This window comes from Lepidochelys kempii, chromosome 4 (assembly GCF_965140285.1).
Source record: "Lepidochelys kempii isolate rLepKem1 chromosome 4, rLepKem1.hap1, whole genome shotgun sequence".
Taxonomy (NCBI): domain Eukaryota; kingdom Metazoa; phylum Chordata; order Testudines; family Cheloniidae; genus Lepidochelys; species Lepidochelys kempii.
Genome location: NC_136383.1, coordinates 105,576,387 through 105,600,777, shown reverse-complemented (window position 1 = coordinate 105,600,777; position 24,391 = coordinate 105,576,387). Strand labels below are relative to the sequence as shown.

General features: G+C 42.4%; 1 protein-coding gene across 1 annotated transcript in view; it reads left to right on the top strand.

Annotated features, from left to right (window-relative positions):
* The first annotated feature begins 2,975 nt into the window (after positions 1 to 2,975).
* The window catches only part of STIM2 (stromal interaction molecule 2), a 143,743-nt gene continuing 122,327 nt past the window's right edge, over positions 2,976 to 24,391 (top strand). The window contains exon 1 of the mRNA XM_073342331.2: positions 2,976 to 3,231. Within this exon, the coding sequence (XP_073198432.1) occupies positions 3,039 to 3,231 (193 nt within the window). The 5' untranslated portion in view covers positions 2,976 to 3,038. The remainder of the gene's footprint in view (positions 3,232 to 24,391) is intronic.

Genomic DNA, 24,391 nt, shown 5'->3' with positions numbered 1-24,391 from the left:
TGTTGTCCAGGGAAGATATCTCAGTACATGTAAGTCAAATACGTTCACCATTTGTCAGTCTGGGAGTACAGATATATTGGGAAAAGTCCTGTCTAAACTCACTCAAAGGATTCTTTTTATAAAAGCCATATTGGATTCAACTGTGGAGAGAGCTTTTCTCCCAGACGAGATATATCAAAACAAACAGATGTGTATATCTCCTGAACCACTTACCAAGACAGTTAATTCTTTTCTTCCTTTGATTGCTGGGTCTGCTGGCGTCATCCACAGCAATGACTCCTTTTGCTTGTCTTCAGATGAGACCTTCTGTACTGGTTAGCAAAGAATTACATACCAGGTTTAGACAGCATGAAAAAAAAAATTAATTCCACAACAAGTGTTAAGGTCATTAATGTGGTGGACAAAATGCAATGAAAGGTAAACTTTTCAGTCCTCTTTAGACAATCTTCAAGGCTGTTTATGGCTCGTGGATAAAAAAAGAAAAAAAAAAGGAAAAGGGATTTCTGTACAGACTCTCTAGATGGGTTAGATTAAGTATTTATGAATTTTATAAATTGTAGGGATTATCCACTCCACCAGGCAACAGAACTCATTCAGCTAGATCAAAGGCAACTTTTATGGTTTTCTGTAGACATATTCCTCTGGTAGAAATATATAGAGTAGCAACCTGGAGTTCTGTTCGCACTTTTCCTTAATATTATTCTTTAGACTCAGAATCTAGCTCAGATGCAAAATTTGGCAAGGCAGTTCTGCACTCCTTAACTAGAACTCTGGGTCTCACCATCCTGGGTCAGAATACTGCTTATTAATCTATCCCATGAATGTGAATATGCAAAGGACTCTCAAAGGAAGAAATGAATCTTACTGACCTATAACTGAGGTCCTTTGAGATGGATCTGTATATTCACACGTCATGTCCACCTTTCCTCATTACCTTGCTGTCCTACTTACCAAATGGTTGGGGTTAGAGGGGAAGAAACTGTGGTAGTGGAGCACTACGCTCCTTTTAAACACTTGCCCTAGAACATCCAGAGTTCAGTGAGGGGAAGGCCAAAGGAGGCATGTGGACACTCCAATGACTACTGTTAGTAAATTTTACCTTTCAGGCTGCACCAGTGGGAGCACCCCACAACTGGTAATATGCAGAGTCTATCTCAAAGAACCTCTGATACAGGTAAGTAACCTTCCTTTCCCCTGCACAGCCTCCTCAAAGGATTTACTGTTTTTAAAACCTATATTTTTGTGTGTAAATATACTTGGAATATATTTCCCCCATCTATATGGCTTCACGTTGCACTATTCTCTGCTATGCTATGTGTATGAACTATTCTATCTTTGCCTGAAATTAGAATATAAACTCTATACAGCAGGGACCATAGGCCTGGTCTTTAGAGGTCCTGGTTTTCTACTCTGTTACTTCAGTTGGAGTGAAGGGCCTTAAGTTTGGGTTCCCCACTGGCTTATCTGTTTGTACAGCACTGAGCATGGTGTAGTCCTAACCTACACTAGGAGAATGTCTGGTTTTATCTCTATCTATTGGCTGGTCCACATGAAGAATGTGTCTGGTACTGCTTTTGTCTAGGGGAGTTAGTCCTTTTGCTCAAGCATTACAGGCTCATGCTATTACTACAGTAAGTCCTGGACCTGTTGAGGGCTCAATTTTGTTTTATATATTAGCGTTTATGTGACAAGGCTTCAAATACCATTTAGCTCTATTGATTTAAAATAGTCTGTACATACATGACTTCCAACATTTTCTTTTTTGTAAAATATATGTCCCAATTCCTCTTTCTCGGAATAGAAAGCTCTGCTTTTATGCTCCTTCCTCAGTGAAAAGTTGCTAAACTTATGTACATTTTAAAACCCTCAGGGAATTAATTTAACATAAGCTTGATTGTGTAGCTCAATTTTTTTTGTAAATACTACTAAGTAGCAATTTCATTCCATTTACTGCTCTGTGGGGAGAGCACATAAAGGTTTAGCCAGATGTACTCTTCCACAAATGCTGCAGAGTAGGAGGAAGGAGCAAGTAGTTAAGTACAGCAAGAGGAGGATCTTATTAGCTATTTATGACGGCCATGGGGACAAGTTATTTAGTTTTATAATTTCATGGTATTTACAAGGAAACTGTGGGAGAAGGTAGGTTTTTTTTTTTAAAATGTGACATTTGTGGGTGGATCTGCTGCTCCGTTAACGCACCTAGGATTTACTGACGGTTGTCCCTGATTGAAGAATAGGTTTCAGAGTAGCAGCCGTGTTAGTCTGTAGTCGCAAAAAGGAGGACTTGTGGCACCTTAGAGACTAACCAATTAATTTGAGCACAAGCTTTCGTGAGCTACAGCTCACTTCATCGGATACGCATGCTCAAATAAATTGGTTAGTCTCTAAGGTGCCCCAAGTCCTCCTCTTCTTTTTGCAAGAGCCCCGGCACCCTTTTCATTACAAACTGAGCACGGAGGAAAGTGATCAGTTACCGTTTCCTCTCCCCCTCCCCGTTTCTCCGTCCCACTGCTGCCTTCGGCAGGACCCTCCTGCATCCTGCAGCTGCCTGGCTCGTGCCTTGTTGTTTCCCTCTCCGCCCACGCGCCTCTCTGCGGCGGGCTCCCTGCTCTCCTGGAGCCACCCGCCCGTCTCCCTCTTCCTTCCCCTCCCCCGCTTCCTGGCCCGCGGCTGGGGCAGCCCCGCTTCCCCTGCGTCTCTCATGGCAGGGGCGGGCCCGGACTCCGGCACGGCCCCACAGCCTCCCCGCCGCGCGCCCAGCCTGCTCTGCCTAGCCCGCCCCGCCCCCTGGGCTACCCCGCCCGCGCCCCCCTCAGCTCCGCCCCCCTCGCCCGCGCCTCTTTCCCCGAGGAGTCACCAGGCTCGTTTGCGCGGTGACGTCTGGCCGCGCAGGCGCGGAGCCCCGGAAGCCGGCGGCGGCGGGAGGCAGCGTGGGGCGCAGGGGGCGGGCGGAGCGCGGCTCGGCTCGGCTGCCGGAGCCGGGCGGGGGTGGAAGCGGCACAGCGGAGCCGGTTGCGGTCGCTGCGGCAGCGGCACCGATGAGCGGGGTCCGGGTCCCGAGTGGCGCCGCGGGGAGGCGGCCGGGGGCAGCGGGAGCCCCGGTCCCGGTCCTGGTCCTGCTGCTGGGGCTGCTCCTGGCCGCCGCGGGATGCGAGCTGGAGTCCGGGGACGTGGCCGGGGGCAGGAGAAGAGGCGGCGCCTCCGCGGCAGAGCCCCCGGCAACGGGGACAGGTAACAGCCTGGGCGGGAGCGTCCCCCGCGAGGAGACGGGGACCCCAGGCAGTTCCGCCTGCGGCCCCGGGCGGAGCCTGGTACTGACCAGCCGGGTCCCGTCCCGCCCGTGGGGGGACTCTCGCCCCGTCCCGCCCGCGCGGAACTAACCGAGCCTCGTCCTACCCCCGGGGGACCAGCCGAGCCCCGTGTAGAGCCCAGCCAGACGCGCTGCAGCCCTGGCGGGCTGAGCGGGGGGGAGTGCGTGGGTGGCTCTCAGCTGCTTTCCCCTCTGCAGCCACTGTTTCCCCCTGATTTGCAAACTCCGCCAGCGCTTGGCTGCGCTTGCGGGTCCCACCCCGAGCTCTGATGAACCTTCCTTCTCCCCAGCGGGGATGGACACTGCGGAGCTGCTGCTCCTCTCTGCAGAGAAGCCAGCCGGGTCTCCAAGAGACTCTCTGGGGCTGCTTTTTGGATGTTATTGCTTGAGAAAATGAGCAGCTTCAGCAGCAATGCGGTATTAACTCTCCTGTGAGAGCTTAGCTGGCAGTCACAGCCTTCCCACTCAGCCCAGCGAAGCCCCCGGAAAAGAGTCTGAAGGTGGATCTATGCTAGGTCCTGTTGAATTAATGATCTTGTTAAGATCTGGAGTCCCTTCTCCTGTGATAGCCTCCTGCTGTGGGTTGTGTTTGTGTGAATGCACAGGGTGTTTTGAAGGTTGGCTGGCTCAGAAGCTCTCTTCAGGTATAATGAGGCTCCCTCTTAACCATTTATCTTGTGTCTAGCACCCAGGACATGGCTTGTATTAACGAGTTCGTGTATCCTCAGCAAAAAGACACATTCCTGGCATCTTTCACAGGGTGGAGGAGTCTTAGACACACAATGACTATATTTAATTGTGCATCTATATCTATGTTGGTTGGAAGGTTGCCAGAGAAACTGTTAATTTAATTTGCGCAAAATATACTTGCAACATTAGTGTGCAGGTGATGGGTCAGAATGTGGGTGGCTTTAACAGAAGAATCATGAACAAGTTTCTGTGTGCTGTAAAAGGATCCATAGCATAATTTTTAACAGCTTCAGAGGGTGTGTGCGTATCATGGAACCTGCATGGGTCCATTGGACTCGTACCCAAAAATGTGGCAGTGAATGACTCAGTAGAGCAGCAAAACAGCTTTGGGAAAATTAGATGGCCCTCCAAAGCCTAACGGACAAACTTGCAAGTATTTCCAAAATTGCCAACACAGCTGCCTATAAAGCTGCCAAGGAGCCAGATGCTGCAATGAAAATCATGACTTCCCTGGTTCCTGGGAGGGATGGATGATGGTTATCCAGAAAAGAGGAGGATATGCTTGAATGGAAAGGTTTTGCCTCAGTTTAATATTTTTTTTAAAAAATAATGCACATATGCAGTTTTATCTCTCGAGCGTAAAATGTTCTTACCATTGATTATTTTAAAACACAGATTATGATGAAACATTTAAAAGGAGTGTCAGTAAAACAGCTTTTTTAACTTCTTAATATGAATTTTTCTTCAAGAATTTGGAAATATTGATATCAATAAAGTATCAAAGTACATCTCTTGAGATGCTTGTGTACATTTGAATAAACTATTCTAATATTTTTGAATGGTAGGAAGCTTATAGCAGTGAAAATCCTTTGACTGTTGGGTTCTTAATTACAATGGGACAGGATTTACACACAGATGTTGTATTTAAAAGTGGTTAAAAGTAGAGCAGAGTTTTGGCGTGGGGGTCACCAGGCTTAGAGAAGTCTAATCAGGAAAAGGAGTAAGAGGAAAACATTGTAAGCATGTAAGTCAAAAGAGTTCACATGACTTACCAATGTAAAGACTGTTACTGTTAAATTAAACCATATTCTTGGTGCCCTGAGCTAAAATGGGTACATTTCTCTGGGTAAGATCTTACATGAATCTCTTAATGATAAGAATGACCTGAGGGTTAGAAAATACAGGCTCATCTACAATCTTTGAAATCTATAATCGATATCCTGAGTGACAATGCAGGGAAGTGAGGCAACACAGTCTAGTAAACTGAACTTGGATTTGGGAGATAGGCACTCCTGAATTCCAGTCTTGGCTGTTCTGTTGACTTGCTGTGTAGCATTGCGCAAGTCACTTTTATCTTTTTCCGGATCTGTAAATTTGAGATCGTACCTCAGAAGGGTGTTGTGAGGATTTGGTGTTTGTAGAGCGTTCTATGGTGGTGCTTGTTGGTATTAGTAAACAGTTCAGAGATAGGGTACTGTGATTTATATTGATGCTGTCTGTATTTCATCATCTTTACAGACTGGATTAGTTGGTTTTTCAAGTGTGGATTTATATGAAATATAACCACAGAGACCTGTTCTGATTTTATGTGGACTGTACAATGCTATCTTTAATCATCCTACAACATTTTAATATCTTTATAGCATCTTTACAGTTTTTTCTCTTATGGGGCAAGAAATCTGACTTCATAATGCTATGTATATTTAAGGTGCTTTGAGTGATTTTTTTAATGGATTTTTTTGTTTATGCATCTTCCACATTTGAAATATCTCAGGCAAAGTGCAAGCTGCTATACTTGCTAACTCTGTATTTTTTTAAAGTGTTACTTATAGCATCATTATATATATGGATGGCTTTGTGGACACCCACCTCGCTGTCCTTCAGTCTGTCCAAAATACTGCCATATAAACAATTCCCTGGCTTGCTACTTTATCTCCAACAATTCTTCAAATCACTTATCTGTTTAGCATCAGTCAAATTCCTGGTCCTTCCCTTCAGAGGCCTACACAGCCTGCCCCCCCCCCCCCTCCCCGCCACCTTTTCTCCTCATGTTTCTTTCTATGATTTCACTCTGCAAAAAATGTAGATTTTCTTTACTACTTTATCCTGCTTGAGTGCCTAGGCTGCCTTCTTTAAGACTCCTTACACTTGGAACACTTCTCTGATCCTGATTATCATGGCTCCATCCTCATTCTGTAAGTTTTTCCTTAATGCACGTGATTCCAAAGCATTCTGTGGGTTATGATTATTCCACAGAAAAGTGTTATCAAACTAGACTGTGCTGGTTTATTCATTTACTTTAACAGTATGTAAAATTTAACTCCTCAACTTTGAGAATTATTGAAAAGACTTATTGTTTCTTCTCTCCCAGAAGTTTTTGAAAAAGTACTGAGGTCTTCTATCTGTCTCAGAGCATCCCTGCAAAAATATAATTAACATTTTTGTACTGTTTATAACTTGTAGAGATCTTGAAAATGACCCACTAATCTGAACTGAGGGATTCAAAATTAAAGCATTCCAAGAAAAGAAACAAAACACCTTCTTAAGAAACAGTTGCTTACTACAGACCTGTCCTTGAAAGGATTACTTCACCTAATTTTTTGTAGGGAATTATACAATATAAGCTAGACATGGAAAAAATATCCTTGTCAGTACCAAGTTGTTTACCATGCTACACTTTCTAATGTTTTTGTTTGTTTGTTTGTATGGTGGTAATATGTAGTGAACCCAATATTGGATCTGACTGCACTGTATTAACACATAACAGAGGGATCGTCCCTGTCATGAAGAGCTTACAATCGAAGTATAACTCAAAGAATGGATACAGCATACAGATGAGAACCCTGTATTTGCCAGGATTGCTTCTGGAGCCTTTTTACAAAATTGACATTACATTAGTTGCCACCGGTACAGAGGCTGATTTAAACAATAGGTTACATACCACAGTTAGCAGTTCTGCTATTTCATATTTGATTTTCTCCAGAAGCATTGGGTGAATATCATCTGGTCCTGGTGACTTAATACTGTTAAATGTATCAGTTTGTTCCAAAATCTCCTCTATTGACACCTCAGTCTGGAGCAGTTCCTCAGAATTAAAAAAATATGAGCACTTGTGGCACCTTAGAGATGAACAAAATTATTTGGGCATAAGCTTTCATGGGCGAAAACCCACTTCATCGGATGCATGCAGTGGGAAATACAGTAGGAAGATATATATACACAGAGAACATGAAAAAATGGGTGTTGCCATACCAACTGTAACAAGACCAATCAATTACTTCTCGGGGGTTTTTTATTTTTGTTTTTTTCCCCCTAATACAGACTAACATGGCTACCACTCTGATTCCTGAGAATTGTCACCTAAAAGAATGGCTCAGGTGTGAGAATCTCCTTCACACCCTCTGCAGTGAAAACCAATGCAAAGAATTCATTTAGCTTCTCTGCGATGGTCTTGTTTTCCTTGAGTGCTCCGTTAACATCTCAGTCATCCAGTGTCCCTGCTGATTTTGTCAGGCTACCTGCTTCTTATATTTGAGTCTACGCATCTGTCACATATAGTGACACTCCCCCACTACTCTGTTATTCCTACATATTTTGTACTCTAGAATTACTGTATCCCATTGAGAAAAGGAGTACTTGTGGCACCTTAGAGACTAACCAATTTATTAGAGCATAAGCTTTCGTGAGCTACAGCTCACTTCCTCAGATGCATATCATGGAAACTGCAGAAGGCTTTATATATACACAGAGAATATGAAACAATACCTACTCCCACCCCACTGTCCTGCTGGTAATAGCTTATCTAAAGTGATCATCAGGTGGGCCATTTCCAGCATTCCAGATTTGTGCTAGAAATGGCCCACCTGATGATCACTTTAGATAAGCTATTACCAGCAGGAGAGTGGGGTGGGAGGAGGTATTGTTTCATGGTCTCTGTATATATAATATCTTCTGCAGTTTCCACAGTATGCATCGGATGAAGTGAGCTGTAGCTCACGAAAGCTCATGCTCAAATAAATTGGTTAGTCTCTAAGGTGCCACAAGTACTCCTTTTCTTTTTGCGAATACAGACTAACACGGCTGTTACTCTGAAACCTGTATCCCATTGATTATCATTGTTCCACCGGATTCCTATGATACGTATTATGTCAATATCCTCATTTAATACCTGGCACTCAAGTTCACCCATCTTCGTATTTAGACTACTAGTGTTTGCATACAAGCTCTTATAAAATTTGGCAATATTCAGTTGTCTGCCTTCATGTGATTGACTTTTGATTGTTTCTCTTCAGATCTTACCTGTACTTTTATCAACTTCTATTTTCTCTTTACATGATATAGAGAATCCCTTTTAATAAATCCTCCCCCAGGGATGTGTGTGTTTGAACTGTGTGCTCCTCTGCACCAGTCAGCTTTCCCCCAGCCCTTCATTTAGATAATTTTATTAATGTGCTGCTCTACCCCTGCAGCTGAGCTCATAAAGAATGTGAAGAAACATATACCTTGTTAAACTAGGTGCTTTAGGCTGTGTCTGTGCTTTGGGTTGAGCAATCAGTGGCCAGCAAATCAGTATAGCTAAGCCATTGCAGAGCCCAAGTATAGACAAGTCTGGTGTAATTTGCTCGAGTTGAGTTTTCTCCTGCTTGATACAGAAGTAAGCTCAGTTAGTGCAATTCATAGCTACTATGTCTATACCTGGGGTTTGCCCTGATACAGTTACGCTGGCTGTTGGCTAGCAAGTGCTGAATCCCAACTATCCAGTAGGACTCTAATATAGAATTAATGAAGGCTTCTTTGTCCATAGTTGAGCATTTCCTAAGACTTTCTTTCAAATGTTTCATATCTTGAGTCCTCTACTATTTTTATTGTAATGGTACTGTAAATGCCATACCCCTAGTTGACGTAAGCTTTGTTTCATCCAGGAGTGTTCCTTAGGGACCACTGGTGATCAGTGAACATTGGCTAGTGACACGATGCTGGCTTTTGTTTCGTTCTGTTGCATTTCATTACAGAGAACTGAAGATACATTGCATGGAAAGTAGTGTTGTGAAAGTATTTAAAGAACTGCTTCACTTGTCACAGGGAAGTGTTTCAGTCATAAGTGAAAGTAGGGTGATGCATTTTACCGTGAATGGGAGAGGAACTGTTGGCAAGACTACCTGCATACTTGGCTGTGGTCAACACTATGGAAGACACTCTTCTTTCTTAATACTTCCTATGCATATTGAAAATGATAATAGGTAAACTACTAAAAGTTAGTGCCCTTTCAGTCAGTTTCACTTACTGAGCTGTAATCCTGTGTACTTCTTTACTTAACATATCTGTGTTCTGTAGATACATTTTAGGGAAAAAGAGATGGGTTATATGACTTATTCTAAGCACTTACCATGTAAGATATGAGGCATAAACGTGATGGTTGCAAGTTTGTATAGTTTTTATTGTCATGAGTTAGGGGTGGAGCCAGGAATGAATGACTGAGATCTTCTCAAACTTAAAGGCAAGAAAAAAAGTGTAATACTCCAAATAAAAATGTTTGTGACATTGGTTGACTGTACCACATTGGTTGACTCTAACAGTCTTAGTTTTATGCAATATTTGTCCTTTCTTCTGTGTCCTTTTGCTTTTCCCTTTTTAAAGCAAATTACTATGGGAATAATGCCATCATTGATATGAAAGGAGTTTAGTGACTTCCACAACTGTGGCATCAAGTTAGTGTTATGAACTAGCTCTGAAATTCTTTTTAAAATATAGGAATCTAAGTAATGTTTATAGTATATGGAATAAGTATATAAACTTGCAATAGGAGTGCCATGCAACTGAAGAAGTGGTTTTTTACTCACGAAAGCTTATGCCCAAATAAATCTGTTAGCCTTTAAGGTGCCACCGGACTCCTTGTTGTTTTTGTGGATACAGACTAACATGGCTACCCCTTGATACTTGACACCATGCAACTTCTTAAAGTGTGGCATCCAGAACTGGATGGACTACTCCATCTGAGACCTCACCAGTGTTGAACAGAATGGTTCAATTTCTTCCTGTGTCTTGCATACGACAGTCCCGTTAATATGCCCCAGAACCTTGTTAGATAAAAGGAAGAGTCAAATTACCATAATTTAATAAGAACATATGCTAATGTTGCTCAACAGATGTGTGGGGATAGCCTTCCCGCTTCAGTCATATGACTAAGAACTAAATTATACACCTCGCTAGAACGTGGGGTTTGGGATCCATGCACGGTACTGTGTTAACGCGGTGACCGTGTTCTAGCAGGTTCTGCATTACTGTGGATCTCAATTTAAATATTTAAATTTGGGATCCATTGCTGCGACCACGCTATATGTGAATCCACGCTATAGCGATGCAAGCTCTAGCAAGGGTCCGCTGTAGTAGCATTGCATTATTAAACTTGAATATAGCCTTGAGATTTAAGTATTCTCCATCTGGGGCCTATATACGCTTGAGAAGCAGAAAGCAAATTTGCATGTAAAAATTCATTTAAAAAAAAAAGGACTTTGTTAAGATCATTCCGATTTATCAGCAGTACCTGTAGCAGTTTGCACCAGTCTGGTTTTACCACAGAAGCTGTGACAATATGCACTAACTGCATTTGGGGTTTATGTGATGCTTCAATTTTACATTGTTTATAGCAAGAACTGTGCCTAAACTAGATTTGCTAGAAAGTTTCTACAATGATTTCCCTGTCCAGTGTGTGCTAAAATTCCTTTGAGAGTTTTTTATGGGGGCTTCAAAAAGGCAGTTGATTTTCTGCATTTTTTATGTCCGCATCTGAAGAAAAGAAAGGATGAGAAATAGTTGCTGGTAGATTGATCCTCTAGTAACAGTTTATCAGCAAGTTTCAGAGTAACAGCCGTGTTAGTCTGTATCCTCAAAAAGAAAAGGAGTACTTCTGGCACCTTAGAGACTAACAAATTTATCTGAACATAAGCTTTTGTGAGCTACAGCTCACTTCATCGGATGCATGCAGTGGAAAATACAGTGGGGAGATTTTATATACACAGAGAACATGAAACAATGGGTGTTACCGTACACACTGTAACCAGAGTGATCACTTAAGGTGAGCTATTACCAGCAGGAGAACAGAGGGTGGGACCTCTCGTAGTGATAATCAAGGTGGGCCATTTCCAGCAGTTGACAAGAGGGCGGGCCGGGGGGGGGGGAATAGTTTTACTTTGTGTAATGACACATCCACTCCCAGTCTTTATTCAAGCCTAATTTAATGGTGTCCAATTTGCAAATTAATTCCAATTCAGCAGTCTCTCCTTGGAGTCTGTTTTTGAAGTTTTTGTTGTTGAAGAATTGCCTCTTTTAGGTCTGTAATTGAGTAACCAAAGAGTTTGAAGTGTTTGTATCAGCAAAGATCCTTAGAGGGTAACCATAACACTTCATAAACTGTTAGATTAGTCTCTCTCTTTCTCCTCTCTCATATATATCATTTGGAAATATCACTGCCAGATATTGCAACTGTTTGCAGTATCTTTGGGGACCATTCTGTATTAACTTAATGAATGGTTTATGCACCATTGTGGGCCAGGGATTGTATGCAACTTCAGTGCAGAGGATTACCAGAGCTCCTTCAGAAACTAAAATCCGGAGCTGAGGGGGAGTGATTTAGGCAAATCACTGAGGCTGTGGATAGCTCGAGAGAGCTATTGCCCCCTGGGGAGGCTTGCATATAGTGGTTTAAACTGGATTTTCGGAGACCTACAGACAAAGACAGGGTTTTTGGTATACAGAGGCTGAATTTGAGGCAACTCAGTGCCTTCTTTTGATTCAACGGGCAGAACCTTCTGTCCATGAGGGGAGACCCAACCTTTGTGGAACAATATAAAATCTTTGGCTTACTAGAACCCCACGAGACTGATGGGGGATCCCTGATGTGCTTTTAGCATGCACATAGGAAGTTATTTTTTTAGTGTTTTGTTTCTATATCACTTTTGCCCTAATATATTTATCTTGCCTTGTGAAGGTTGGTTGATATCTGGTATACACTGTTATAGCCCCTGGAGAAAAAGTTAACCCCAGGTGTTGGACCCCACTCAGACCTGCTGTGGGGAAATCACAGTGTGGTGCAGAGGGACTGCAAGCCCAAACCCCCAGTCTGGAAGGAGAAAGACATGGGGACTCTGTCTGAGAGGTGATGACTGATAGTCTGAAACCTTAAGTGGGTGCCCTCGAGGGACCATGGAGCGGGGATGTAAATGCAGTTGCCCCTGAAATTGTGACTCACTAATTTCAGTTTTGTGTATTAGTAAAATGAAGAGCAAAAATGACATGCAAGAAATTATACTATTAAACAAACTAAAGCTAATTTGTTGATTAGCTTAACATTTGTTTCAAAATCATGTTGAAACAGGAGTTCCCCTTTCCTGTATCATTATAGTCATTCTGTGATTGCTATCGAAAGGGCTGCAACACAATTGTTTTATTACTTCTAATAAAATTTTTTGAGTTACAGGGATGATGGGGAGGGGATAAAACTTAGAAATGTGAATTAATTAGGCAAAATAAATAGCTAATGGTTTGCGTGTGAAGCATGGCTTGCTGTTTTTAGATAGAGTTCTCAAATTTATCTTAATTAATGGGATGTATCTTGGAGTGTCTTATTTTTTGTCTTGTTACGTAATGATATATAGAAGACGCCTGCACATGTTGTTCTCCTTGTGACTTTGGAACTAAAAATTGTATTAATTAGGTGCATCAAAGCAGGTGACACTTGGCCAGTGCACATTTTTAATCAGTATTTGTCTTTCAAGGCATATAATTTAACAATTAGATTGTGGAACATTGCCAACTACCAGGTCTCTTATCTCCTGCCCCGTTCAAATTTACTACATACGCTCACCAAAGTGAAACTGCACAGCCATAGGGGGTTGTAGTTATTGAGCTATTTAAACCTAATCTGGTTGACTGAAGCCTGCATAAAATTCCATTGCCTCCCAAGCGTATCAGTGTTTGTTACTTGAAATACATTTTCTGAGAGTTTTATTTTACTTGGTGTAAGAGCGTGTTTTTTGTTTTTAAACAAACATTTTCTGAAAATGCATTCACTGTAGTGTATCTTAATTTGGTTGTGTTGCTGGAACTGATATGAGACATGTAGTTCCAGTATCTCTTCCAAGTCTCTTTCCTTGCCGCTGTCTGTTTAGGGACAGAATTGGGCACATACAGGGGGAGAGTAGGACCAGGTAATATATGAAGGTGTTGGGAGCGGGAAGAGAACACCCAGGAGGAAAACTTGCTGAGAGAGTGAGTTTAGGAGACTTTTAATCATAGCAGAAAGTTAAATCATGGTGCCCACACACTTCTGTACTAGGACTGATGTTTTAATGTATTGGATCTAGAAAAAGGGGTAAATACTGAGTGTCTAAACTTGAAGACTGAATTAATTAGATTTGTCCACAGACCACAGAGAACTGAAGAACTTCTGAGGGACCTAACCAAGGTAGGTAAATGGAGAAAACAGTAGCAGATACAATTTAGTGTTGCCACATGCAAATAAATGGATGTTGACGGGAATAACTTGAACTACAGACACATTTCTGGGTTTTAAATTAACTGTCACCTGTTTGTCGAGTGCTCTGTGTAGCAGTGGTATAAAAATAATCACTATTAGCATATATAAGAATGGTATGGAAAGAAAATATTATAATCCCACTCTAAATAAGTGGTATGACCCCCACTTGGAGACAGTCTTCAGTTCTGGTTACCCAGTGCCAAAAAGGTTTTAATAGAAATAAAGGAGGTTCAGGGAATGGCAACAAGAATGATTAGGAGCATAGAAAAGTCTCGTATGAAGAGAGATGGAAAAGACTGGGATTGTTTAATTTAGACAAATTCAAGGGGACGTGCTAAAAGTATAGAAAATAAATAACCAGGATTCTAGTCACTTTCTTTTAAAAGAACAAGGGTACATTCATCATCTTCATCTGACATGATATTGAAAAGTGCCATTCAAAACTGTTAAAAGGAAATGATACTCCACACAATGCACTTACCCTGTGGCAATGGGATCTTTGTGCTAACAAGGTCAGGAGTTCAGCAGAACTTTTTTAAAAGGACTAAGCAGTTATATTAAAAAAAATCCGATTTAAATATATATATTTAAAAAAACTAGCTTTGGATTAATATAAACCCTCATGCTTCAAGATTTAAGCCAGGTTCTCACCAGTCATCACAGGGAAGCTGTATGATATGGGTGATATGCTGGTTCTTGAAGATGGGGTTCATGTCCCAAAGTCTGAAAATTCCTTATGTGGCAGAAGAACTGCTTTAATGGTAAAATAAGACCAAGATGCCATTTAATTATTACAAAAATTGCCTGCCTTTCCCCCCCCAAAATCCAATGAAAACATGACCCCAATATTTTTCCTTAAGCAGTTAATTATCTGCTGTAGGGCTAAAGGAACACATCTACTCATTCGCCCCAGAACACAAATATTGTGTATAACAGAGTGTCATGGGTAGTGTTTCAAAATCTCAAATTGTCGGGTACTGCACTGGGAAAGTATTAACTACGGGTAAATAGTTGTTAGTGCCCTGAGACAGTCCCCCCCCAAACTCTTTGGAACTGTTGTTGTGTGCTTGCATTAATATAGGCTGTCAAGGTTCCTCCCCCACTCTGAACTCTAGGGTACAAATGTGGGGACCTGCATGAAAATCTCCTAAGCTTACTTTTATCAGCTTAGGTTAAAACTTCCCCAAGGTACAAATTAATTTTATCCTTTGTCCTTGGAATAACCACTGCCACCACCAAACTCTAACTGGGTTTACTGGGAAACGTAGTTTGGACACGTCTTTCCCCCCAAAATCCTTCCAACCCTTGCACCCCATTTTCTGGGAAAGGTTTGGTAAAAATCCTCACCAATTTGCATAGGTGACCACAGACCCAAACCCTTGGATCTGAGAACAATGAAAAAGCATTCAGTTTTCTCACAAGAAGACTTTTAATAGAAATAGAAGTAAATAGGAGCAAAGGAATCACCCCTGTAAAATCAGGATGGTAGGTACCTTACAGGGTAATTAGATTCAAAACATAGAGAATCCCTCTAGGCAAAACCTTAAGTTACAAAAAAGACACACAGACAGAAATAGTTATTCTATTCAGCACAATTCTTTTCTCAGCCATTTAAAGAAATCATAATCTAACGCATACCTAGCTAGATTACTTACTAAAGGTTCTAAGACTCCATTCCTAGTCTATCTCCGGCAAAGCAGCGTACGGACAGACACAGACCCTTTGTTTCTCTCCCTCCTCCCAGCTTTTGAAAGTATCTTGTCTCCTCATTGGGTCATTTTGGTCAGGTGCCAGCGAGGTTACCTTTAGCTTCTTAACCCTTTACAGGTGAGAGGATTTTTCCTCTGGCCAGGAGGGATTTTAAAGGGGTTTACCCTTCCCTTTACATTTCTGACATAGGCCCATATATTTTCTGTACCAGCACATATATTTTAATGTCAAAGTGCTATACAAAACCAACCTTCATTACCCGTTTATAATCTCTATAATTGCAGAGTTCGGGACAAGAGAGTCTGTCATTCACTTCCTAACTATTCTGTTTTCCTTCCTCAGCGCTCTATTGGTATATTGTACAAATATAGAAAATGAGGAACTGTGAATGTGGAGGCCAAAATGGTGCTGTAAATTGCTGTGACAGGGTCTTGCACTGTAACTTGTATGCTGTGATGAGTGGTTTTTGGGTGTCATTGCTAATTGAGTCGGTGTTCAGGTGCCGACTCTGTGGGGACTCCGGGGCTGGAGCCCCCACAGGGAAAATTTGGTGCGTGCAGAGCACCCACCGGCAGGTCCCCACCTGGCCCCAGCTCACCTCGCCTCCGCTCCTCCCCTAAATGCACCGCCCCGAATCAGCTGTTCGCGCGGGAAGCCAGGGAGGGCTGAGAAGCAGGCGGCAGCTTCACGCTCAGGCCCAGGGAGGTGGAGGCGGAGGTGAGCTGGGGCAGGGAGCAGCCCTCCTCACGGCGCCCCCCCCCCCCCAGCTTCCCTCCGCTCTGCCTCCCTGGGCCAGAGCGCAAAGCCACTGCCTGCTTCTCAGCTCTCCCCGGCTTCCTGCGTGAACAGCTGATTCGCGGGAAGCCGGGGGGGAGGGGCGCAGGTGGAGAAGCAGGGCAGGGTGGTGCGTTCAGGGCAGGAGGCTAAGGCAGAAGGGAGGTGAGCTGGGGCGGGGAGCTGCTGGTGGAGGTGCTACTTCTGGCCGGTTGCTGAATTTAGCAGCCCTGTTAGAACTGGTTGTTCCTTGCGGGGCAACCGGTTCTAAAAGGACTTTTAAATTTAACAACCAGTTCTCGCGAACCGGTGCTAATGGGCTCCAGCTCACCACTGCCCCCGCCCCCTGACCACCATCCCAAACTCCTCTGACCTCTCTCCAACCTCCCTTCCCCCTCACCACGCTGCCTGGAGCACTGGTGGCTGGCAGCACTACAGCCGTGCCGTCCAGAGCACCAGGACAGGCAACTGTGCCTGCAGCCAGCCACACCACCGCGCAGCACAGAGCACCGGGTCAGGCCGGGCTCCGCAGCTGCGCTGCCCCAGGAACTCGCAGCCCCGCCGCCCAGAGCATTGCGCTGGCAGCACAGTGAGCTGAGGCTGCGGGAGAGGGGGAACAGCGGGAGAGGAGCCGGGGGCGAATCTCCGGGGCCAGGAGCTCAGGGGCCAAGCAGAAGGGTCCAGCGGGCCGGATGTGGCCTGTGGGCTGTAGTTTGCCCACCTGTGATCTAGACTAGTGGGAGGGGGCAAATAGGGGGTGGGGGCCAGGCTGTTTGGGGGGCACAGCCTTCCCTACCCGGCCCTCCATATAGTTTCGCACCCCGATGTGGCCCTCAGGCCAAAAAGTTTTCCCACCTTGTGTTAAAGCATGGTTCTGCTCTGAACAGTGACTGTACAATTGGCATTGTGTGTATTCCCTGAGTATGTCATAACTAAACTTTCTCAGTCTGTACAAATAAATTGTTTTTCAGCCCTGCAAAGTAAATGTGCAATCTGGAAGTGAAACTTTTTTTATGGCTCATAACCATCAGGTACAGAATATGCATTGTTTGGTTAACAAGTCTGATGGGTGAGGCTGAGGGCAACTACCTTGCTGTCCTGAAGCTGTATTGTCTCTGCTGTACTAATAGAGTTAAAGTCTCTCAACTTACATTGATTAGTAAAATAAGCAGACACAGGAACCAACTGAGCAAAAAAACTGCGTTCATTTGCTGTCACTTTTCACAGCAGAACTACAAATGAATTTCTTTCTGGTTGGCAAAGCAATGGTCAACATTAGAATTTTTGAGATGTCTTTGATTTCAGACTTGGGAGGATGAAACTATCCATCTACATTTCTGTTCACATTTGGAATGTTTCAAGCCATAATGGCCAGAAACTTTGATTAAAAAAAAAATTAAAAGGCTTAAATAAATTAGAGTTGATATCATTAAGTCCCACAATCACCAGGGGTGGCCTCCTGTTTGCCACGGAGTGGATTTTTTAAGCCCTGGTTTTCATATATCTGTGTGGAGGTCTTCTGCTTTGATATTTGAATTGGGAGCACCCTTCAATAGCAAAAAGTATTTTCAGTAAATCCTGATATTTATAGATAAAACCTTGCTATATTATTGTGTAGTATGATGATTCCTATAGCTTATTTTATCATTATTGCTCCTTAGCTTGGGTCTGGTTCTCATTCAATATCCCTTTGTTAAAGTTAGTAGGGCCCTGCCAAATTCATTACTGAAAAATGCTTCATGGACCGTGAAATCTCGTCTTTTGTGTACATTTCACAGGGGAGACCAGTGTTTCTCAAATTGAGGGTCCTGACCCAAAAGGGAGCCGCAGAGGGGTCACAAGGTTATTGTAGGAGGATTATAGTGTTGCCACCCTTATTTCTGCACTGCCTTCAGAGATGGGTAGCCAGAGAGTTGTGGCTGCTGGCCAGGCACCCAGCTCGGAAGGCAGTGCCCAGCCAGCAGCAGCGCAGAAGTAAGGGTGGCAATACCATACCAGGCCATCCTTACTTCTGCGCTGCTGCTGCTGGTGGCGCTGCCTTCAGAACTGGGCTCCCGGCCAGCAGCTGCTGTTCTTCATCCACCCAACTCTGAGGGCAGCGCCGCTGCCTGCAGCAGCGCAGAAGTAAGAGTGGCAATACCACAACCCCCCTACAATAACCTCAAACCCCCCTCCTTTCCCCAAAACAACTCCTCCTCCCTTTTGGGTCAGGACCCCCACAGTCATAACACCAAGACATCAGATTTAAGTATCTGAAATTTATGATTTTTAAAATTCCATGATCGTGAAATTGACCAAAATGGACTGTGAATTTGGTAGGGCCCTAAATATTAGGCAAAAATTCTTTCCTGTATCTTTTATTTCCTTAACTCTGTTATGTAAATCGAATGCACTAAAGTACTGGAAATTCATGGAATAAATAGCTTAAATCATGACACATGCATGTAACAGTTGAGGCACCTGTTTCTTTTACCTCCTAAAGTTCTGACAGCTGTGCTACTGTTAGTACAAGGACTTTGTGGAATAATCAAGCATTCATTGTAGCTTGACCAACACATCTTGTCCAAAAGTTAAAACGCCCTGTTATGCACACTGGTGATTCTGAGCTTTCTCTACACCTGGCATGACCGCTTGTAATTTTATGGAACAAAAAACTTGGCATGCTTTAAAAAAAGAAAAAGAAAGAAAGAAAAAGGAGAAAAAAAAAGGCAACACCTGCTCACCTTCATGGCCATTCCAGACTTTTATTAATCTTTCCCATCAGTTTCTCAAACACAAGTTCTTTCAGAACTGGCCCTATCCTGTATTTATAGAGTGGATTGATTTAAATCACTTAATGTTGATCAATCAGGAAACATTAATTTTAATTATTTTCCATTTGTACTTTAGAACTTTACTTTAGGAAAATAATTTTCTGATTATTGACAACTAAATACAGCTTTTACGCTAGCGTTGGTACTTTTTGCTAGCCAGGAAGATAGGCTATAACTATACACAATTATTTAAGCAATAATATGTCTTAATATTTAGAAATTAAGAATGACTATATATTTTATTGTTAAATGTTTCTTATTTTACTCGATTAACTATACTGATGGATTGTGTCAAATTGCATTTGTATGGAAATGGGAATTAAAACTGCACAAAACATTTTACATTTTTATTAAATAAAATTGCCTTGAATAGAGGGAGAAATGAAACTAAGTGTTTCTGAACAGCATAGTGAAAGTACTGACGTGGAGGGCGGGGGAGAAGCAGCAGGTGAATACTAGAGTTGACTCATAGTAAACAGAAAAATGATGCCGATACTTAATACAAGTGTGTTTGTGATTTGCCGTTTTAAAAAGTGAGTAAAAAGCGGTTTTTCCTTTCAGTCTGTATAGAGAAAAGTAGCCTGTAATGCATTACTTTTTTGAGGACTTACTGATTCAGCATGTCTTTTATTGAAATGATTTTAATAGATTGGGTCTTAACATGGGTTATCGTAATTGCAAATTTAATTATAAGTAGGTTCATTTTTAAAAGGAAAGTGTATTATAAGTGAAATTAAAAAAAAATCCCTCAAATTGAAATTGAATCATTTTTATTTAAAAATTATTCCCCTCCCATGTTGTGTACTCAGTATTTTGCATGAAACTCACTGTCTCCCAAACTGTCTGTGTGCCCTTGATGTTTATGGTGAGCCACTCACAAAAGCAAGAAACTTTCATCTGTTGTAGTAAACCAGTCTAGTGCAGTATAGTGAGACTTAAGAAATGTAAATAATCTGCTCCCAAAATCCAAAATATCAGGAATTTTGTTAGTCGTGTATTAAGAATGTATTTCATGCTCACAGGCAACAGAATAGTTTCTCAGATATTGGAAACTATATTTCAAACTATTCCATTTTAGGTCTGAACTGAAACTTAATGACTTCATTTTACAGAAGTGAAAGCTTGAGAATATTTATGGAATGCCTAATGTTGTTGTTGATGAGCCATGTTGTGCTTAAATTCACAGCTGTCCAGCACATAAAGGGGGAAGCATGTTTTTAATTACTTTATGAAACTTCATATCACCCAAATGATTTTATATTGTGTCTACAAGTAAGCCCATTGGAAACTGTGGCAGCCTATGGAGTAAAACTTCAGACTCATGGCTTCAGTCAGGCCTTCATAGTCCAGGGCCCTAATGATGACAGAGCCTACTTGTGGGACATTCTTCACCTGCAGGGACCCTCTTGACTCCTTCATTTCCCACGTGGGGCAGGAGGATTCGGCTCATCTCCCAGATGCACCACAAAGGATAGGAAGGAGAAACTGAGGGGCACAGCTGAAGTGGCTTGCGTAAGGCCACAGCAAATTGTTGGCAGAACTGGATTGGAACCCAATTCTCTTTACTTCTGGTACAGTGCCCTGTCCACAAGACTGTGCGGCCTCCAGAGCATGATGGAACGAGAAGTATGCATAATATAATCAGTGACGTTCTCCTGTACCCTGGTCCCCTATTTCCTTATTAGTTTATTTCATTTGCTGCATAACACCTTTTAGACAGTAAGCCCTTTGGGGCAGGTACTGTCTTTCAGATCTTTCTGCAACATGTTTTATAGCACCCAAAAGTGTGCTAAGCAAATGATGATTCATTGCTCTTATAGAGTGGCTACAGAATCCGTTTGAGGTTGAAGTACTTTCAGAAAGTGCTGTGAGAATCTTTGAATATGTCTTGCTTCCTCTGTCAGTTAGCTTTAAAACATTACAGGATTGGGTTTAAGTTGATCAGTACGACAACCTAAGCAGCTATAATTAATATGTTACTCAAAGATAGGTAGGTGATAACTCTCTCCCCCCTTTTTGGTGTCCTCATCCATAATTTACTCTTGAAAAGTGTGGGGACTTAAAAAGGCAGAAGTAGAAAAGGAGGATAAAATAGATCTGAAAAGGCAGAAGCTTGCCTGAAAAACGATGTTGAAATCTGTTGTGAAGTTATGCCTTCAGTTTTTTTAATTTTAAAAAAAGATATACACTAGATTTCTATAGAGCTTTTAGCTGAAAAGTTGGTTTACAATTTATAAAAATTGTTAAGAATTTCTTCAAAATGTCCTACATAGGGTTCTCTTGAATGACCTGATAACAGTCAGCCTAGAGACCCTGTGGTGCTCCCCGCCCTGGTGTCTTTTTCCTAATGTTGTCTTAGTTGCTTTTCTGTTCTGCCCCCTAGCCTCACATTCAATTCACCACTAAAGACTTACTCCAGACAGTGGCTCTCATCAATCAATTGCCTTCTCTACCCCAACAATTAAAGTGAGTCAATGAAACAATAACATAACTTCCTCTAGATCATTTTTACATCTTATCAGTGTTTGGTTTTTATACTGCAAACTCTCTTGTGGAGTAACAGCCGTGTTAGTCTGTCTTTGCAAAAAGAAAAGGAGTACTTGTGGCACCTTAGAGACTAACCAATTTATTTGAGCATGAGCTTTCGTGAGCTACAGCTCACTTCATCGGATGCATACCGTGGAAACTGCAGTAGACATTACATACACACAGAGACCATGAAACAATACTCCCTCCCACCCCACTGTCCTGCTGGTAATAGCTTATCTAAAGTGATCATCAAGTTGGGCCATTTCCAGCACAAATCCAGGTTTTCTCACCCTCCGCCCCCTCCCGCCCCCCAACTCACTCTCCTGCTGGTAATAGCCCATCCAAAATGACCACTCTCTTCACAATGTGTATGATAATCAATGACCCACCTTGATTATCATACACATTGTGAAGAGAGTGGTCACTTTGGATGGGCTATTACCAGCAGGAGAGTGAGTTTGTGTGTGTGTGTGCGGGGGGGGGGGGGCGGAGGGTGAGAAAACCTGGATTTGTGCTGGAAATGGCCCAACTTGATGATCACTTTAGATAAGCTATTACCAGCAGGACAGTGGGGTGGGAGGGGGTATTGTTTCATGGTCTCTGTGTGTATATAATGTCTACTGCAGTTTCCACGGTATGCATCCGATGAAGTGAGCTGTAGTTCACGAAAGCTCATGCTCAAATAAATTGGTTAGTCTCTAAGGTGCCACAAGTACTCCTTTTCTCTTGTGGAGGATGTGCCTTTTTAAGCACGCCACTGTATAACAAATCTACTTGAATTTTTGAGTGGACAAATGCTGAATAGGTTTCAGATGGGTATCTAAATTCCCAAGTAACATAAGAATGGCCATAAGGGTCATACCAGAAGTCCATCTAGCCCAATCTCCAGCAGGTGCTTCAGAGGGAATGAACAGAATAAGTGATCCATCCACTGTCACCCATTCCCAGCTTCTGGCAAACAGAGGCTAGGGACACCATTCCTTCACATCCTGGCTAATAGCTATTGATGGACCTATCCTCCATGGATTAATCTAGTTCTTTTTTGAATCCTGTGTTATAGTCTTGGCCTTCACAACACCCTCTGGGAAAGAGTTCCACAGGTTGACTGTGCATTATGTGAAGAAATACTTCCATTTGTTTCTTTTAAGCCTGCCACCTATTAATTTCATGACCCCCAGTTTTTGTGTTCTGAAGAGTAAATAACACTTCCTTATGTACTTTCTCCATACCATTCATGATTTTATAGACATGTTACATTAGTAGTCTCTTTTCCAAGCTGAAAAGTCCCAGTCTTATTAATCTCTCCTCATATGGAAGCTGTTCCATACTCGTAATCATTTTTATTGCCCTTTCTGTACCTTTTCCAATTCCAGTTTGTTTTTTTTAGATGGGGTGACCACATCTGCATGCAGTATTCAAGATGTGGGCAGACCATCAGTTTATACAGAGGCAATATGATATTTTCTGTCGTCTTATTGATCCTTTTCTTAATAATTCCCAACATTTTGTTTGCTTTTTTGACTGCTGCTGCACATTGAGTGGATGTTTTCAGAGAACTATCCACAGTGACTCCAGGATGGCTTTCTTGAGTGGTAACAGCTAATTTAGACCCCATCATTTTATACGTATGGTTGGCATTATGTTTTCTAATGTGTATTACTTTGCATTTATAAACATTGAATTTCATCTGCCATTTTGTTGCCCCGTTTAGTGAAATCCCTTTGTAACTCTTCACAGTCTGCTTTGGACTTAAATATCTTGAGTAGTTTAATATCATCTGCAAATTTTGCCACCTCATTGTTTACCCCTTTCTCCAAATCATTTATGAATATGTTGAATAGCACTAATCCAAGTACAGACCCCTTGGGGACACCACTGTTTACCTCTCTCCATTCTGAACACTAACAGTTTGTTCCTACCCTTTGTTTCCGATCTTTTAACCAGTTACCAATTCATGAGAGAACCTTCCCCCTTATCCTATGATAGTTTACTTTGCTTAAGAGCTGTTGGTGAGGGACCTTGTCAAAGGCTCTCTGAAAATCTAAGTACGCTACAGCCTCTTGATCCCCCTTGTACACATGCTTGTTGACCCCCCTCAAAGAATTCTAGTAGATTGGTGAGGCATGATTTCCTTTTACAAAAAACATGTTGACTCTTCCCACAGCAAATCACGTTTAATGTGTCTGATATTTCTGTTCTTTACTATATACCTCTACCCCGATTTTACACAAATTAGGATAGAACACGGTAAAGCAGCGCTCTGGGGAGCGGCGCTGCTTTACCTCTTTATATCTGAATGTTATACCAATAAAATAAAAACCAGCAGGATCTTATTAAAGGGGAAAAGGCAAAATACCACATTTATTGTGAATACAGAAAGAATCATAGTAAGCAGTTAGTTATAGCTATAACATTCCATTTGATTTCATATTTATTCACACATTCATTCTCACACACATGCACACAGGTTCTGCAAGGTTGTTATCATAGTTACCAGCCTTAGAGTTGCTCATGCCAAGCCACTGTCCAGGTGGCCTGGACATGAGGAGGGAGCAGGGCCACATCTGATGCTTCTGGAAGTTGATTTGCAGAATCAGACCCCAAAGTTCTCACTTTCTAGAGTCCATTTTTATAGGAATTTCTTCCTATGCCAGTCTCTGGGAATTGCTTCATCATGCTGTTGCTGAATTAGTCAGCAGATGTCACATTCCTGATGGCTCCGTGCTGCCAGATGTTATCTTGTTCTTTGGTTCTCCCATCCTTGAGGCTGTTGGATGGATTCCAGTCTGCCCTCTGGGGGTCCTCTGGTTATTTCCACTTGACGCCTTCTTCGGCCGATGGACGCTGCATTCTTAGGCTGGCACCTCCCTGATCATTCAGTTATTATCCACACCAAGCATCCATCCACATACATCCTCTATCTCTATTTTAATCATAATTGTTAACAAAGCGAGATAAATACAGCAAAAGGGCGGGGAGTCTCTGGGTGCTGTTTCTGTTATTACAGAGTATTGCTTTGAGTCTCTCTCT